This window comes from Toxorhynchites rutilus, chromosome 1 (genome assembly GCF_029784135.1).
Source record: "Toxorhynchites rutilus septentrionalis strain SRP chromosome 1, ASM2978413v1, whole genome shotgun sequence".
Taxonomy (NCBI): domain Eukaryota; kingdom Metazoa; phylum Arthropoda; class Insecta; order Diptera; family Culicidae; genus Toxorhynchites; species Toxorhynchites rutilus.
In genome coordinates this window covers 96,095,682-96,115,395 of record NC_073744.1, presented here as the reverse complement: position 1 = coordinate 96,115,395, position 19,714 = coordinate 96,095,682, and the positions used below count along the sequence as shown (strand labels likewise).

Sequence of the window (19,714 nt, the reverse complement as noted above, 5' to 3'; positions counted from 1 at the left end):
GAGCAATTTGTGATTTGACGTCTCTAGCATAGGTAAAAAACTGATTAATGTTACATTATGATTAAAAAGTAAATTTGGATCAAACAAAACTCGATTTTATTTCATGATGCTAATATGATTTACCGATCGACATGGAATTTCGTCTTAAGTGACCTCGCATCGTTGCGATGTAAATGTTTGCTTAGTTTCAATTTCCTGCGCTGCGCTTCTTGTCAGAACCAAAGCATTGTGTTTAAGCATTCAGTCCATAAACGGGCATCAGATTCATATGTTCGACTGCATCCGCTCCAGCGGTGATATTCCTCGGCATAATATCGCTGCTATCGATGAACAAAACTGACGGTCCCCATGCTCGCTCATGAGCCAAATCTTTTAGATATTGTGGATCATCTGTCGGAATTTTATGGCGCGCCCGGCCCGATTTTATGGCGCGTCCTTTCTGGGGCCAAGGTTTGCGTCCTCCTCCACGAACTTCGTTTCTCGTTTTAGCATGTTGGCAATAAGAACATTGAAAAGTTGAAAGTGTCGGTTGGTGATGGAAGTGTTTTTCCCGCGTTTTGCAGTCATATCCCTTTCCACCGTCCTCTGTATATTTATACCGTTTCCCCTCGCACACTTATTGACGACACGGTCACATTTTTAGTATATATATACACACCTTGGTCTATTCTACGTACTTTGCTCCTTGCGTACAACTTGATCGCATATTGACAATTTCGAAAAATAAGATAATTTATTGCAGAATATTGGCAAAATAACGCTCAGATACTTATTGTGGGTAGATTTGATGAATAACATCATAACGTCATAACGTACCCATATTTATTCTGTTTCTGCTTCAATTGACAGGCTGCAAGAGGCAGAAAAATTGTGTTGAGTTGATTTCATTGTGAAAAGTTGCTTAATTTTTTTCAATCAAGAAATTTCATCGGGACGGATCGTTGATTTATTCGTCTACACAAGAGTAAGTATACAGTTTTTAAATGCGTTGCGGTTCGTTTCTACTTAGAACTGATTTAGTGCAGCTTATATCCATTTGTTTTAAGAAAAAAATGTGTTGTCATCTCCATACTATTTTCTCAGATTACCTTGTTAACAATAATTGTAATTTCCTACTGGAAAATATATATTAGGCTGTCAAAAAAGTCCTGCGGTATTTTTTTTTGAATTTTCATTTGTTCATAAAATTAGTTACAATCATCTGTTTTAAGTCAAATATGCGTCAACTTCATAATACCCCTGTTATAGAAGCTCGCTTCCTTATTGGCAAAAAACTCGGATAGCCAATTTTCACAGGCCTCTTTTGTGGCTAACTTCTGACTACCTAGCTCGTTCGCCATGGACAATAACAGGTGGTAGTCACTTGGTGCAATATCCGGACTATACGGCGGATGCAAAAGAACCTCCCATCCGAGCTCCCGGAGCTTCTGGCGCGTCACCAAAGAAGTGTGTGGCCTGGCGTTGTCCTGATGGAAGACAATGCGGCCTCTGTTTATCAAAGATGGCCTCTTCTTCATGAGTGCTACCTTCAAGCGGTTCAGTTGTTGGCAGTACAGGTCCGAATTGAGCGTTTGGCCATATGGAAGCAGCTCATAATAGATTATTCCTTGACAATCCCACCAAACACAGCAGAACCTTCCTGGTCGTTAATGAGGGCTTGGCCACCGTCTGAGCCGCTTCAGCGGGCTTCGACCACGACCGTTTGCGCTTCACGTTGTCGTAAGTGACCCACTTTTCATCGCCAATCACCATCCGCTTCAGAAACGGGTCGATTTTGTTGCGATTTAGCAGCGATTCACATGCGTCGATACGGTCAAAGATGTTTTTTTGCGTCAACACGTTGACGGGGCACCCATACATCGAGCTTCTTTGTGAATCCAAGCTTCTTCAAATGGTTAATAACGGTTTGATGACTTATCCCCAGCTCTTGGCCGATGCTACGGCTGCTACTATGCCGGTCTTTCTCGGCTAATTCAGCGATTTTGTCGCAATTTTCGACGACAGGCCTTCCGGAGCGTGGCGCATCTTCGACGACCTCTACACCAGAACGAAAACGTTGAAACCATCGTTGTGCGGTGGAAATGCAAACTGTATCGGGTCCATAAACCGCACAAATTTTATTGGCAGCTTGAGATGCATTTTTGCCTTTGTCATAGTAGTACTGTAAAATATATCGGATTTTCTCTTTATTTTGCTCCATTTTTTCGACACTATAACTCACGAACGTATCGGGTCCGGGTCCATAAACTGCACAAATTTTATTGGCAGCTTGAGATGCATTTTTGCCTTTGGCATAGTAGTACTGTAAAATATGTCGGATTTTCTCTTTATTTTGCTCCATATTTGCGACACTATAACTCACGAACGACTTAACCAAACAAAAGACTGTCAAGGACTATATTATAGCGCGCAAAAATACATTTCCAACAAGCTATAGTATGACTCGATACAATGAATACAACTAGAACTACACGCTTACAATGAATGTTTGTTTTATATGGTTTGGTATTGTTTGTAATGATAGTTATTAAAGAGAAACGTGTCACAATAGAATTATAGAATTTCAGGGTCACTATTGTTGATATATATCGCCAAGCGAATCTAAATTATGTAGACTACAGACTGAATTTATCTTTAGTATTCTTCTAGTCCTATGACTCAGCTTAAATGGTGTGTTTCAAATCATATTAAATGAATATGCAAACGGCTTGCATATTCGTTCTTTTTTTATAACTATAAAAATCCAACAACGGCTTGAATGTTCTGTTGTTTTTCCTTTTGTTCCGCGTACTAAATTGTCTGTATTTGATGATTGACACTGTAGAGGCGAATGAACTGCAAAGTTTAAAGCCTCTTAAAAACAAAGAAAGAAGAAGATTGACACTTATATCAATCTTTCTAGAACTAGGACAAGCCAAGATCTAATGTTAACAGAACGATCATATTTCAGTTATTGAACAAGATTTAATTGCCATTCATTTTTTTACAGTTGCGAGCTCTTCAGCCACTTACTTAAGGATATCTCAAATCAAGACAATGAACATCTGCATAAACTTGCGCTGCCATTTTCTTTCATGAAAAGGGAAAAAAAATGAATAACGAGAAAAATCGAAACGATTCCAAAAATACTGGAAAGAAGTATATCAGCAAGAATGATCCACAGTTTTCGAATGAGAGAGAATGCACAGTCAACACTTCTTGGAGTGTGGGAAAAGGTTCCCAACAGTTGATGTGGAATGTATCTACAAAGAACAATATGACCACAATGCAGAGAAATTCGTTGCACAAACGTCTATCAAGCTCGCATAATTCGTTGAACGATTCAGCAGCCAAGATAGTCGATGATTCAATGTTCATTACTCAAGCAATGTCACACGACACTCTGGACGACAACAAAATATTAGATTTTTATAACGTTCCCCTTGATTCTGATATATATTCAGTTCCCATAGACTTCATTACCAATCAATACAATATTGATTCAGTACTACATAAGAAAAAAATGAACAGAAAAGGTATAATATGGTGCTTGATTGTATTGCTACAAAATAGAATAGGAATCAGCTAATAAAAGTTGTGAAATACAGAACGAGCACCAAAATTGAATCATTTTAACTCTGTTACTAATTAGTTATTCCGTTTCAACCAGGAACCTGCCACAAAAATGAGCTCAATTTGAAGAGAAGGCAAACATCTCCATTGCGGAATGCTGAGAGCAAATATCCCTCAACAGATGGGAGAAAACAAGGAACGGCAATAGATCTCGAAAATGAGCAGATCAAGTCTACAATATTCAACAAATGCAGTGAATGTAATAGCAAGAAAAACAACTTTTCCTTCAATTTCAAACAGAAGTTGTGCAACATCTTTCGCATAAGCAAACAACATCAATATTTGAGGTGTAAAAAAACAATACTTGAAGGCCATACTATGCAAAATAGCTGTAATGCGAAATCGAAATGTATAAATGATTATTATAAAAAACTTCCTGTTCCAACACGTAAGCTGCCACCATTACCAATGACAGGTAAGGGCTTTATCTAACGTTTCCTATCGATAAGTCTATAAATATGTTGAATTTAAAATCAAAAATATGGTTTAACCCTTTTTTGGATTTGTATTTCCACCATTATACAAAGAAGGATTATTCTAGAGCAGGAATACTATTTTGGGCAAGAAATCCCTTCTCCAGAATGAAGTGATACCATCGACTCCCCCATAACAAAATTTCTTTAAAAAATAGCTTTATCTTGTCATACATAATACTTACCAATTTCGGTTGGTCAAGTGAGTAAACTTGACATCATTTTCTCAAATAAATAGACAAACGATTTAGTAAATATGAAGTATAACTAATAATTATTACTACAGTTTACAACAATAATACTTTCTACTAAAATATAACTCATTCTTATGAGAAGTTGGTTCGCGTAACACAACATATACAGTATCTTGAAAGTGTCAAATAAGAAATTAGGCTAACCACCGTCGATTTTTAGACCTGGTCGACCACCAAAATCAGTAGAGGGTCGATCGATCACTTTGAGAACCCCAGATTTAAATTGAAATGAATTGGATCGAAATCAATACTATTTGTGTGTTCATTAATCTGAAAGCCGGTCTCATTTTGATTGTTTGTTACATCGTTTCGTATTCAGTGACGTAAAACGTTGCTCCTCGTTGGCCCCGAATGTATGACAAAAATGGCTTGATAGAATTTTATGTTCACGTGTATGTATCATTAGATTTATATATTGGGCGATGATGAGCTAGTCTGAAAATTTAGTCACTGGCCATCCTGGTCATCCTGAATCGTTTGATCATCAGAGTCAATACAAAATGACATAACCACATTATTTTTGACGTAGGACTACGTCTTTCATTTCTATACTGGAGTGTAAGTCAAAGTTTTGAAAACGAAAGCGTTACGCCGGAGAACGAGATTTTGAGCATTTATAGCTCGTAAACAACTGAACGAAATGGTATGATAAGCACTTCATTTAATGAATAAAATGTCTACACGTTATATGCTTGTTACTTTTGACGTAGGACTACGTCTAACCGGAAGATATAGGGGGTGAAATGAAAATCTAGGCACTGAACAAGTAGGAAAAAATGCAAGATTTGGAACGCTTATAACTCGAGCATTTCTCAATAGATCGCAAAGGTTTTTGCATCAATTGATAGGAAATATATCTACGCATCTATCATAATGAATAACATTTCAGTTTTCTTGAGATAAATAATTAAATAATTGTGAAATATCAAGCATTGTCCAAATGCACTATGTGCCCATTTTTGATTGGTCCATTTTGTGCTCCTCAAATCGTACCGACCAAAACGGTCAACCAGCGCAGCAGCGAAATACAACGAAGCACGATTGGAAAGGAAAAAGAAAAAATATGAACGAAACATTGGTCGCAGTCTCACACATGCGTAATTCTCGAACCAGCCAGTCAGCTTAAAAATCCCCGCTCCGCTGCCGTAACGATCATTCTCATCCAAACCGTACACCACATCGTTTCGCATCACATCACATCAATCAACCAACACAAGCAGCCATGGTTGGTTATGGCAAAGGAGGAAAAGTGAAGGGAAAGGCAAAATCCCGCTCGAACCGTGTTAGTCTGGAGTTCCCCGCAAGGGTAGCTAGGCCGAGCGCGTTAGTACCAGTGCATCAGTCCACCTAGCCGGCGTTATATAGTTTCGGCCACCGAAGTGGAAAAGCTGCTCGCGACGATAAGAAAACCCACATTCAGACCACATTCGGTTCGGTGAACATCAAGACAACAACAGGCAGTTGCAGCGAGTGGCGAGTGGCAAACGTGGCAAAATCGCAAAACGACAGCGGGTAGCATGAGAAAAAAGTTTGTTCTTTATGCAATCTGCTTTGGTGGCAAATCCAGAACAAGGCGGCATCGAGGGCGTTCGAAATGGTTTTTTTCAAAACCACAAGTACTAAGTTTTCTAAATTGGAACCATTCCATAAAACAAGGCGCTTTTCAGGGCCATTAAACCTTTCAAAAAAGAGTTAACGAAATACAGTTTAATGCTTTCTAAAACAGTATCCAAAATAATAATAAAACACAAATTGATTTTTTCATAATTTGTTTGCCAGGATATGATGAGTATGAGAATTCGGCAGTTGTGCTGAGCTTATTGATGGTTGGGGACTTCCCCGATTATTCAATTTTCACCAATTCTTAAATTGCTTCTAGATTGAAAGTACAGTAATTTATATTTAGCTCGACTTTTAGCTAATTGGATGGATCTGTAATGCGACATTTTTGTAAACATAGAGTTCGGGGTCCAAATTATGACCCCACATTGAAAGTCTACACTGTACCACTGTCATCGGAAATGTTCAATTACAGGTTAAAATCGCCTCCAATGCGACACTGAGTGTTTCTCCGGCACGTCGCATTAAATGTAATTTACTGAACAACATGTCACAAGCTGGATGGGAAGAAATTTTCCTACTGTGAAAGCTGTGGCGAGTGGCAAACGCAATAGCTAAACAGGAAGGTTTAACCGAACAAGATGGGGATATCGAGTGATAACAAAAACACAACACCAAAGGTTCTTTCCAGAACCATCAACATGTTCATAAAGAGTAAACAGTAAACTAATCCATTTTTCAGGTAGATAGGTAGGTATTCACGTAGGAGAAGAAAATAAAACAATATATTTAAAATATATATTTAACAAAAGCTGTCCCCTTTGTATAGTCCTACGTCACTCCGGTTATGGCCCAGACATTACCCACCCGTCTTTTTGATCCAAAAAACTGTTTCAATAGCCCTAAAATTGCTTTCAAAACAGGTCATTGAAATCACACCAATCGGTATGTAAGCGAGTACCGCTCGGGAATCCATTTGTTTATTTGTTTAAATTAAAGTTCACCCGACAGCATCGTCTTAATGAAGTAAAATAATTATAGTCAAAAAAAAAACACACACATTAAAACATAACATTAAGCACATCTGAATTCTCTATCCTGTTTCTGAAGCGTAGTGACGTCTGTTCAAAATCGAAAAACTCTTCTACTAACGAAAATGTCCTTATCATTCCCGTAATCGGCTCATGATGACCAAACGATGAACGATGCGGGAGCGGTTGCAGCAAATACGAGGATCGTAGGATGCGACTGGGAGCGCGAAAGTTCACCATCTGGAGCAAGTTAGGTGCATCAATTTCACCACAAAGTAGTTTTGCAACGAATGTGGCTTGTTGTATACGTTTCCGTCGCTCAAGCGTATCTAGATTCAGCAATCGACATGTAGCTGTATATGGCGGTAGATTCCACGGATCACGCCAAGGCAGATGCCTGAGCGCTCTACGGATGAAGCATTTCTGAACTCGTTCAATCCTATTGCTCCACATGTGCTGGTAAGGGTTCCATACTACAGATGCAGTTTCAAGAATTGGCCGAACAAGAGAGCAGTAAAGCGACTTCAGGCAGTAGGGATCAGTAAAGTCCCTAGAAATAACCGAGCGTCCTGGCATAAAACCATGTTGTACTGGTGAGATATAGCTCCTGACTTCGAAGAAGACAACTTCGTTTACGATCAGCTCAAATAGCTTAGATGCAACAGATAAGCTGGTTATGCCACGATAGTTTGTCACGATACAATTGTCTTCCTTTTTGAATACTGGAAACATAAAGGAGTGCTTCCACACGTCAGGAAAAATCCCTTGATCCAGCGAAGCTGTGTAAATACGGGAGAGTGGTAAAGCCAAAGCTGTAGCACAGCGGCAAAAAAAACTATTGCTGGAATGCCATCTGGGCCAGGAACTGTTGAACGTTTCAACTTTTTTACACCCTTCTCAACCATCTGTGGAGTAACAGCGAATGACCGCAAGTCTGTTAAACCCTCCGGAACCTTAGCTGCAGCCCTCTCGGCTTCGGATGGGGTAGCTACATCAGCTACAAATACTGAAGCAAAGTGTTTTGAAAACAAATCACACGTTTCAGGAACAGAAGACGACTCCCGATCGCCCAAGAACACCTTAGACGGGATATCTGCACTTTTCCGCTTGGAATTGACAAAATTCCAGAAACTTCTTGGGTTCCTACGCAAGTTCGTCTGGACACGGAGCACGTACGATTTGTAGAGAGTTATTCAAACGCCCCATCTGTCAAGTTATGATTGTCCCGATTTACGGTTTCCCCAACACAGACTTCGAATTAATGTACCTGTAAGAATCCGCAAGTAGGGGGTATTTTTGTCCCCACCGAGCTGTATTGTAATATGAACTTCAAAATCAGTGTGCCTGGGGGAATCCGCTTTGCAAATACATGCAAGTAGTTATTTTTGTTCCCACCAAAATGTGTTTCCCTAAGGCGGATTTCAAAACAAGATGCCTGGGGAAATCCGCATTGCAAATAGATGCTCGCTTGGCTTTGTGCTGACCGGAATATGTTTCTCTCAAACGTACTTCTAAACTGAGAAGCCTGGGAAAATCGTCATTTCAGATACTAGAGGTGAATGAACTTTCGCTATTCAAGAAATACGTAAACAAGAGAGATGCAACAATTTCCAAGGGAATGTAAAATACAATGAACGTTTGACCATTCTTCCGTTCACATATTTTGATAGCCCTAGGCAAGGACGTGAAAGGACGTTCATCAAAATGCATGAATTGGTCTTACATGGTTCAAACTTTTTACTTGCAAAGCAAATATGTTGAATTCAATTGAATTCAATCGATCATTTAATCAATACAATACAAATGCTTACTAAGCCAACGGTAGTCCCACGTCAATCTATCAAAGATATAATCCACATTTTTTTTAATTTGAGTTATGATTTTGATTCGTACTTGGTTTGATACCCTAATGCCAAATGCACGAATTGATTGTGTTCTTGAGCGATGAACGTGAATAAGCGCGAAGAATCAATTGTGCGTGTACCAGAATAAGCCAAATAAATGTTCTTAGTGTAAAATCCCATGACCTGAGCGGGGAAAATAAACTCAAACTATCACTGCAATTCATGTGTAATTCCAGAGCACGCAGATTGAATCATTTCAAACCAAATCTTCAAAAAACATGTCTGGAACAGACTTGATAACATCATTGATGGTAATTATATGGTAAAGCTGGACAGTGAGCAGAGATTGACAGTGACCGCATTTTAGCCATTGAATAAACGTGCTCGATTGAATCTTGTATTGTTTTTTTAGTAGTCCCGCATCCCAAAATTTGCCATTACTAAACGAGTTCTGAGTTATGGAGACCGATTACAACCTTGGTCTTGGCTCGAGAAAACAACGTGATCACAAAGATCAACGGAATTTTCATCTGCAGTTGCTACGCACCTCCCAGATGGACGATGGACCAGTTCCACTATATGCTGGATGTCCTCACCGAGGAGCTCGCCGAACGAAAATCAGTCGTTATAGGAGGGGATTTCAATGCTTGGGCAGTAGATTGGGGAAGCAGATGCACCAACGCGAGAGGGACTTGCTTACTAGAAGCTCTGGCCAAGCTGGATGTTACAACGAGTGCAACGTGCAACGAGGGTACCACTAGTACCTTCCGCCGAGATGGCCGAGAGTCCATCATCGACTTGACTTTCTGCAGTCCGTCGTTAATGACAAAAATGAGATGGAGGGTATGCGAAGGATACACCCACAGTGATCATCAAGCCATCCGTTATACCATTGGCCAACAACACTCCGTGACAGAACGGATAACTAGGACATGCCCACGCAGGTGGAAGACAAAAACCTTTGACAAGGATCTTTTCATCGAAGCACTACGCGTGGAGAGCGGCGTCTTGAACATGAACACGGATGAACTGACGGAAACGCTAGCCAAAGCATGCCATATAACAATGCCAAGAAAAAGTGAACCCAGGTATAAGCGACCTCCAGCCTACTGGTGGAGTGAGACACTTGGCGTGCTTCGGGCCAACTGTCTCAGCGCCAGAAGACGCTTCCAACGGTCAAGCATAGACACCAGAGAAGAGCGGAGAGTGGAATTTAGAGAGGCTAGATCCACTCTTAAACGGGCGATCAAGCGGAGTAAATCTAATTGCTTCAGGGAGTTATGTCGGGACGTGGACGTCAATCCATGGGGCAATGCCTACCGAGTGGTGATGGCGAAGTTCAGGGGCCCAACGACACCCTCCGAAATGTGTTCCGAAAAATTAAAAATTATCGTTATTTCCGCAGCACGACCCAACGACCTGGCCACCCACGTCATATGGAGAGGATGAGGATAACATCGAACGCAGAGAGGTATCGAACGACGAGCTAGTTGCAGCTATGAAACGCCTCAAAACGCTGAAAGCGCCTGGCCCAGATGGAATCCTCAATGTAGCTTTAGAAGCGGCAGTCCTAGCATTCCCTGATATGTTCAGGACAGCAATGCAGAAGTGTCTAGACGAATGCTACTTTCCGGATCGATGGAAGGTACAAAAGCTAGTACTACTGCCCAAACCAGGGAAGACGCCGGGTGATCCAGCATCGTATAGACCCATATGCCTGTTGGACACTCTGGGGAAACTTTTGGAGAGAATCATCCTCAATAGGCTGACGGAATGCTCGGAGGGAGTTCTGGACTGTCCGATAGTCAATTCGGATTTCGGAAAGGGAGATCCACGGTAGATGCCATTCGCATAGTGGTCGAAAGAGCAAACAGAGCATCCAAACAGAAACTCAGAGGAAATCGATACTGCGCAGTGATATCGATCGACGTTAAGAACGCGTTCAATAGCGCCAGCTGGGAGGCCATCGCGACTGCGCTCCACACGATGAGAGTCCCAGACTACCTGTGTAGAATACTGAGAGGCTACTTCGAGAACCGTGTGCTGGTGTACGAGACAAACACGTTCCAGGCGCAGATTAAAACTACGGCTGGAGTTCCGCAGGGCTCTATCCTGGGTCCATCGCTCTGGAACAGTATGTACGATGGCGTTCTAAAACTGAATCTGCCCAGAGGTGTGGAGATCATTGGCTTCGCGGATGACATCGTTATTCTCGTGACTGGAGAATCCTTGGAACGGGTCGAAATGCTCGCGACCGAGTCGATAGACATGATCGGAAGGTGGATGCAAAGTGTGAAACTGCAGATAGCCCACCACAAGACGGAAATGCTGATTGTCAGCAACCGCAGGGCGGTGCAACGTGCAGAAATCACAATTGGAGAGCACTCGATAACCTCGAAGCGAGACCTAAAATACCTGGGGGTGCAGATCGACGATCGACTGAACTTCAACAGTCACGTCGACTACGCTTGTAAAAAAGCAACGAAGGCAATCAATGCACTGACACGAATCATGCCCAACAACTTTGGCCCAAGCAGCAGCAAGAGGCACCTTTTGGCTAGTGTCTCCTCATCGACATTACGATACGGTGGTCCAGCCTGGATCGCGGCGTTAGAAACTCAGAGGAACACGAGGAGACTGAATAGTACGTACCGGCTCATGGCGATGCGAGTCGCGAGTGCGTACAGAACCATATCAACAGAAGCGGTCTGCGTCATAGCCAGGTTGGTCCCTATCAACATCATCTTGGCGGAAGACAGCGAGTGCTATATGAGGAGGGGAACCAGAGGAATCCGGAAGCTAATGAGGGCAGAGTCGATGGCTAGGTGGCAGCAAGAGTGGAGTGCGGCTCAAAACGGCAGATGGGCGCACAGGCTCATACCGACACTAATGGGCTGGGTAAACAGGAAACATGGAGAGGTGAATTTTCTCCTAACGCAGTTTTTGTCTGGTCATGGCTGCTTCAGGCAGTATCTCTGCACCGGTTTGGACATGCAAGATCGCCTCTTTGTTCGGAGTGTGGAGATGTGGAGGAAACACCGGAACACGTAGTATTTGTATGTCCAAGATTCACCACAAGGTGCGAGGGGCTGCCTACCCTTCATGCTGGGAACATCGTAGAGGAAATGTGTCGTGACGAGGGCACCTGGAACGCAGTGAACAGTGTGATCGTCCACATCATGTCCGAGCTACAGCGGAAGTGGAGGACCGACCAGCGTGCGGATAACGCCTGACTATAAAAGATGAACCACAGCGAGATCTGAAGCACCGGAGTACCCCACGAGAGCGGCCGTGACGGAGTGCGCGTTATGTTGGAGGGCATTACCTAATCGGCGCTCCGCTCGGAAGAGAAATCCTGCGAGGGTGACTGTGACGGGGCACGCGTTACGTTGGAGGGCGCTTCCTAATCGGTTCACGTCTCGACAGGTGAGAAATCCCGCGAGAGTGGCTGTGACGGGTTGCACGTCAAGTTGGAGGGCAATTCCTAATCGGTACACGTCTCGACGGGTAAGCGGAAGCTAGCGGGAAGGATTGACAAATTGCTGTCAATGCCTCATGGTGGATTGGAAAGAAGAATACTGCGAGGACTTCGACGAAGCGAGTGCCTAGGAAGGCGTCACCAAATCGGTGTGTACCTCACGAGAGTTGCTGTGACGGAGTACGCGTCATGTTGGAGGGCACAACCTAATCGCCGCTCTATTGGGAAGAGAAATCCTGCGAGGGTGACTGTGACGGGGCGCGCGTAAAGTTGGAGGGCGCTTCCTAATCGGTGCACGTCTCGACGGGTAAATGGATGCCTGCAAAATGGTCATAAGCGCAGTGGAGAGCAACGAATGGTGAATAAGAATATAGAGAAAAAAATATGGGAGGGTTATATCTATGATATAACCGCAAGGTTGACGTGGGATTACTTTAGCATGGCTATCATTTGTTTGTATTTATTTAATTCTTGATTGAATAAAACAATTTCCGAATTCAATTGAATTCAATATATTTGCTTTGTGAATGAAAATATTGTATAATGCCATGTGAGGTCAATTCATGCATTTGAATAGATTATGTTCTACGTTACAAGTGAATTTAATGACAGTCCTTTTACGTTTGGTATGATGACATCTAGGTTTTGAAGTCTGTGTTAGACAAACATATTTCAGTCGGAACAAATATACCCCCAACTTTCATGTATTTGCAAAGCGGATTCCACCAGGCACATTGATTTTGAAGTACGTGTTAGGGAAACACAGCTTGATTGGAACAAAAATACCCCTACTTGCATGTATATTTGCTAAGCGTATTCCCACAGGTACATTGATTTTGAAGCCTGTGTTCGGGAAACCGTAAATCGGGCCAATCAAAACTAGGCACTAAGGGCGTTTAGATAACGTTTGATATTTCACAGTTATTCAAGTGTTTATCTAATGAAAACTAACATTTTATTTTTTTTATAACATTGTGATAGAAGCGTAGAAATATTGCGTATCAATTGATGCAAACATCATTCCGATCTAGTAAGAAATGTTCGAGCACTTGGAATCTTTCTTTTTTTCCTGCATGTTCTGTGTTTAGGTTTTCATTTTACCCCCCATATACTCCGGTTAGACTTAGTCCCACGTAAAAAGGGAAGGATCAACGCTAGTTTGCGTTAAAAACTCGTGAATTGCATGAGCACAGCCGCCCCCTGAAGTAGTCGCCTAGATGTGGTCCCGGGGGGAATGAGGCTACAAGTAGAGGGCTTGGTTTTTGTGGGTGCGGGTGCGATCCCCACTCGACGTCTGAGTTATCCCTTCCCAGATAAGTCTGGAAGAGCGTTTTTCACCTCTATATAAAAAAAAAGAGAGAGAGAGAGAGAGAGAGAGAGAGAGAGATAGGGAGAGAGAGAGAGATAGGGAGAGAGAGAGATAGGGAGAGAGAGAGAGAGAGAGAGAGAGAGAGAGAGAGAGAGAGATAGGGAGAGAGAGAGAGAGAGAGAGAGAGAGAGAGAGATAGGGAGCGAGAGAGAGAGAGAGAGAGAGAGAGAGAGATAGGGAGAGAGAGAGAGAGAGGGTGGAGCCGTGGACGGAGGAAATGTTTTCGGCCACAAATTCCCCCGACCAGAACGGGAATCGAACCTGAACCCCTGGCATGTAAGGTTTGACGCTAACCACACAGCCACGGGAGCACGGTCATGTTGAATTTAGACATTGATGTCGTACTCGTTGGAATTATTTTCACCTGAAAGAGCAGTTTTACATAACTTGTAATATGAGAGATAAACAAGATTTATTTTTTCCATTGTAAACTTTTGATAAATATTTACTAAATAATGTGTTTAATGTGTTGTTTTTATATAGAAATAATATATTCTAATTCTCCTTCGTGTGATATCTTTCGAAACAGTCACTAACATGTTGGTTCTCGAATGTATCACAAAAGTAATTAGTTTCAGATCTTACGCCTTTTATCATTCTGTTTGAACCTACAGTACAATGTTCTTTATATCTACACAGTGGCGCAATACAAGAAGGTGATAACTTTTGTTTTTACTAAGTACTGTTTTTTGTTATTCATAGGTCCACCGTTTTGATTCGTAACAAGTGCATTATGCATTAAAATGCGTTCAGAAAAAGTGTGATCTGATTCATTATTGTATTTTTATTGAACTAAGTGTAAGCTTAGTATAAAGGGTGTGTCACATCAAATTGCATCACGGAAAAAACGCTGTAGAAATTTAATTTTTAGGAATTATATCTTCAGCTTTCGCTTATAATCAGATAAGAGTGTATAGCTCACGTTGGCCATGCTTCACTGTCAATTTTTCGTAAATTTGGAAAAATGTCGTCGAACGAAAAAGAGCGTCGTGAATTAATTCTGTACACTCATTTCGAGAATCCGGAGTTGTCACATCGGGACATCGGTAAGATGCTGGGAATCGTCCAATCCACGGTCAGCAGAGTACTAAAACGATACTTCGAGAACCTAACCATCGACCGGAAGGTGAAGAACGGCAAAAATGGATGCTCCGTCAGTGAAAAAGATCACAAGCGCGTAGTTAAGCAGTTTAGACGTGATCCGAGAAGTTCGGTCCGGGATGTCGCCAATAAGCTGAATTTGTCAAGTTCATTCGTCCAGCGGACCAAGCAGTGGGAGGGCCTGCGTACATACAAGGTTCAGAAGGCTCCTAACCGCGACGAAAGGCAAAACATGGTGGGGAAGACGCGAGCCCGGAAGCTGTACACCGAAATGCTGACGAAGCCGCATTGCTTGGTAATGGACGACGAAACCTACGTCAAAGCGGACTTTCGGCAGCTGCCGGGCCTGTTGTTCTTCTCCGCAGAGGACAAATTCAGCGTTCCGGAGGTGATTCGCAAGCAGGAACTATCCAAGTTTGCCAAAAAGTACATGGTGTGGCAAGCGATCTGCTCTTGCGGAAAGCGGAGCGCCCCCTTCGTGATGACCGGCACGGTAAACGGGCAGGTTTACCTTAACGAGTGCCTACAGAAGCGCTTACTACCACTATTGAAGCAGCACGAGGGCCCGACCATCTTCTGGCCGGATCTCGCTTCGTGCCACTATTCAAAGGACGTGTTGGAGTGGTACGAAGCCAACGGGGTCACCTTCGTGCCAAAGGAAATGAACCCGCCCAACGCGCCGGAGCTTCGCCCAATAGAGAAATATTGGGCGATTATGAAGCAGGCCCTCCGGAAGAACCCAAAAGTTGTCAAATCGGAGGCGGACTTCAAGAGAAAATGGATTTTTGTTCAAAAAAAACTACAACCTGACGTTGTACAGAACCTTATGGACGGGGTAAAGAGGAAGGTGCGAGCATACGGGGTTGGGCTCGAAGTATGAATAAAAAGAAAATGCCAAAAGTTGTTTAATAGTTTTTATTTTACTGTCTGAAATTTTCAAAAGGATCGGTCTACTGGGCGAATTTCTACAGCGTTTTTTCCGTAATGCAATTTGATGTGACACACCCTTTAGTTCCTGTGGTATTCGCGATGACAACGGTACAGTGTCGACATCTGGATACGAAATTAGTTTCCCACTAAATTTATCATTATAATATCAAATTATCTTCAGATGAATCTTTTGTATGAGATTATTATATCACATGAAGAAAACAAAGTTTTCCACTCACATTAAATACTAGTTTGATACGAAGAAGTTAATTTTCATTAATGATTTTTTATTTGAAAAGTGTTCATTCTGCCTGAGAACTCATTATTATCTTCTACACTTCACTAACTCGTAAAACGTAGTTCAATGGCGTGCCGTTTATGTCGTTTCCACCGTGAAGTGTATTCGAGAATCAGGCCCGGTATGAAACGTATTCGCGATGATAACGGTACGGTGTCGACATCTGGATGCGAGATTAGTTTCCCACTAAATTTATCATTATAAAATCAAATTATCTTCAGATTAAATTTTTGTATGAGATTATTATATCACACGAAGAAAACAAAGTTTTCCACTCACATTGATTACCAGTTTGATATGAAGAGGTTAATTTTCATTAATGATTTTTTATTTGAGAAGTACTCATTCTGCCTGAAAACTCATCATTATCTTCGACACTTCACTAACTCGTAAAACGTAGTTCAATGGCGTGCCGTTTATTTCGTTTTCACCGTGAAGTGTATTCGAGAATCAGGCCCTGAGAGAATACGACCGTAAAGAGTAAATACGTCTACGGAGCTAAAACATTCAATTTAGCTCAATCCTCTTCGAGCCTAAAATAAACAAGGGGAAAAATAAACTTTTACTTGTCTTCTCAGAAATGCTGAATCATATGGTTCTCATCTTAATATTTTCTTTCGGTGCTGAAATCCAGCAAAAACATTTATAGCCGCCTTTTTAAGGGCTAGTTAATTTACTAGTGTTGCAGATTCACTTACATTGGATTAGATCCAGAAAAAAATGATCGTTGGTCTTGATCTATGCAACACATAATTCGACCTTTTTCCTCCGTTTATCAAAACATGGGTCGGAGCTCAAAAATTAATGTTTTGTTTTCGATTTCAGCGGACAAACGATTATCAAGTGGCGTTTCCTTGAATGAAATTATGCACACGATAAAAAGTTCGAAGCAGGATGACAAGTCTCATATAATGGAATTTACAGCTAGTATTGACAAAGTCAAAGAGGTAAGTTTTGAATAACTTCTAAATAAGTCGTGTAATTTATTCATTTTTCTGTAAAGTGGTGTCTGCTATATTACTGTGAATATGGAGTGCGATTCACTGACAAAATTTTTCTTTTCTTTCTTGCAGCGTGGATGGTACTGGGGACCTATTTCTTCTGAAGGTGCGGAGAAAATTTTGTCTAATGAGCCGGATGGCAGTTTTCTAGTACGAGATAGTTCTGATGATCACTACATCTTTTCCCTAACATTCAAATTGAATGGTTTCGTTCGTCATGTGAGAATTGATCAGGATCAAGGTAAGCTAATCTATTGGAGTATTCTCTTCTCTTCTCTCAATCATTCTCAGAATTTTTAAATTTACGTGCGGCACTCTCAGTATGTAAGCATAAGTTCAAGATAAACCAGCGATGGTGATAGATCCGCGCTATCGTACCTTTGTTGATCGACTCGTGTTATTCATTGACAGCCCACTCACCTTTGCTAATGAGTCAGCCCTCTCATTACCCGAAGTTTAGCAATGTGAATGGACCCAGACAAAACTGAGGGTATAAAAGCGTCTGAATAGAACCAGGGACGGAAAAAATCGCTCACCGCTCAGATTGCCGCTGAGCATCCTTCAACAAAAATCATTAACTACCCACACTCACTTGAGCGAATAACAAAGGCGCTCTTCCTCGGTAGCGATCGAAAAAGCTTAGAAAAAGAGAATCGAAAAATTCAAGAACGTTAGCAAACGATCTACCTGTCGAAGCAACGAGTTTCTGATCGCTGCCGAACTAGATCGCTGATGATCATGATCGGTCGTAAAAACGATCGTTTCGATCGTTACCGCTCGAAAAACCCGAGCGAACTATAAATATGACGGTTACCGAGCAGTATGAGTTGAATCGATTTTTTTGACGTAGGACTACGCCTTTCATTTCGATACCGGGGTGTAAAATCAAAGTTTCGAAAACGAAAGCGTTACGCCGGAGACCGAGATTTTGAGCGTTAGTAGCTCCTAAACAACTGAACTAAATGGTATGATAAACACTTCATTCGAAAGATAAAATGTCTACGCGTTATATACTTGTTACTTTTTCATCCAAAAACTTGTTTCAATAGCCTTAAAATTGCTTTCAAAACAGGCTATTGAAATCACCAATCGGTATATAAGCGAGCGCCGCTCGTAAACCCACTCAGTTATAATTGAACAGCGATTGGAGCATGTTGTCGCTGTTGTGATGAAGCTAACTTCGTTTATCATGAAAGCGCTGATAAACGGTGTTACCAAGAGCCTGTTTGTACACCTTAGGTCAGAAGGGAATCCATCAGGAGGAGAGTGATGTCACGGTTCCGCTTGAAACATCGGAGCAGCTGCCACACACACATACACGCGCGGAACTCTCGTTGCTATCATCGTTGCTGAAAAATAATCTACCAGTTCCCCTGAGAATTGAAAAATATATTCATGCGAAAGAGTTTATTTGAATGTTTTCTATCCATACAACACTGCAACCAAATACATTTGGTTTTGTGATTTTTCAATCAATCGCAATTGACAGGAAAGCTTCTATTATTTTTCCCCATCAGTAGATAATTTTCGTATCCAATATTGGATGCATAACATGAAAAAAATTTTCACATCGCCAAAATCATGTAATTTTCGAGTAATTATTTGCTTCCTACTCATATAATGCTGCGACCAAATACATTTCGTTTTGGATTTTTCAATCAATTGCGATCAACGTAAGAATGTAGGATTTCCCGCTCTACGCGCACTGGCAAACGATGTTTACTCAACAATTTCTCAAACGAAAAATGGGTGTTGTGAGAAAGGATTAGTGAACGCAAAAACGACTAACGGGAGAAAGAGATGTTTGGAGGTTGAAGGAAATTGGCAGAAAACATCTTTATTTTATCTTTGGAATAATGTGATTCATAGCACTTCGTTTTGCCAGAAAGAGATTATTATTGCTCAAAGGAGGAATCGAGTCCTCAGAGGAAATTACCCAGCGCAAATTAGAGTCGACTATCGATTACGGCATTCGTACACAAATAATTTTATAATGCAGTTTCATCAAAGTGATTTCTTCGATATGAGGAAATATTCACTACATAATGTCATGTATTTCATATTCTTCATGATCAAATCCATATCCATGGCTCCTATCGGTATCGAATTATCATTGACACCACGATTTTCGCTAAATGCTCATTTCAGTTCGACCTACAAAAAACTTTTCAGAACTCTTATCCATCAAATTTGGAGCCCTGAAAAGAGCCGTTGATTATATGCTAAGCTAATAGCACGATCTCCTCGGATACGATGGGCCAGCTGGATGTCCTTGGGCATGATGTGACGCGTTTTGCATGGATAGCACACAAATTGGTATCTTCGAATAGGCCTCCTGCAGTGTCATAACCGCGGAACTTTGGAAGCGCAAGTCGGTTTTGAAGTCCTGAGCAATTCCACGAATCAAATGCTGCAAAGGGAGATTGCGGATCAGCAATTCGGTCGACTTCTGATAGCGACGAAATTCACGCAAAGTTCCCGGTCGATAGCGATGTGGTCACACTCCCCGCGGCTGGTGCACTTATCCGAGCTGCTTTCGTGGTGCCTTACCACCGAAAGACTAACGAGCTGTGTGCTTGGTCCCACACAAACGAGTCCTCACGGTGCGAGAGTAGAGTAAGAAATGAACGAAAGCAAAGGAAGCGTCATTTTATAAACCATAAAAGTATAAAATGTAAATCCCACCCTTATTATATTCGTAGCTTACTCTGAGAGAGAAACGAATAACATCGAAGTAAGTATACAGTAATGTATTTGAATCCG

General features: G+C 41.7%; 1 protein-coding gene across 3 annotated transcripts in view; it reads left to right on the top strand.

Annotated features, from left to right (window-relative positions):
• Positions 1-807: 807 nt before the first annotated feature.
• The window catches only part of LOC129761119 (uncharacterized), a 78,266-nt gene continuing 59,359 nt past the window's right edge, over positions 808-19,714 (top strand). For 2 of the 3 annotated variants that reach the window (XM_055758828.1, XM_055758835.1), the window contains exons 1-5: positions 808-964; positions 2,990-3,515; positions 3,650-4,027; positions 16,776-16,897; positions 17,024-17,192. In XM_055758828.1, the coding sequence (XP_055614803.1) occupies positions 3,092-3,515; positions 3,650-4,027; positions 16,776-16,897; positions 17,024-17,192 (1,093 nt within the window). In that variant the 5' untranslated portion in view covers positions 808-964; positions 2,990-3,091. Of the gene's footprint in view, positions 965-2,989; positions 3,516-3,649; positions 4,028-16,775; positions 16,898-17,023; positions 17,193-19,099; positions 19,686-19,714 lie in introns of all 3 variants that reach the window. The other variant, XR_008740434.1, reaches the window with a different exon arrangement.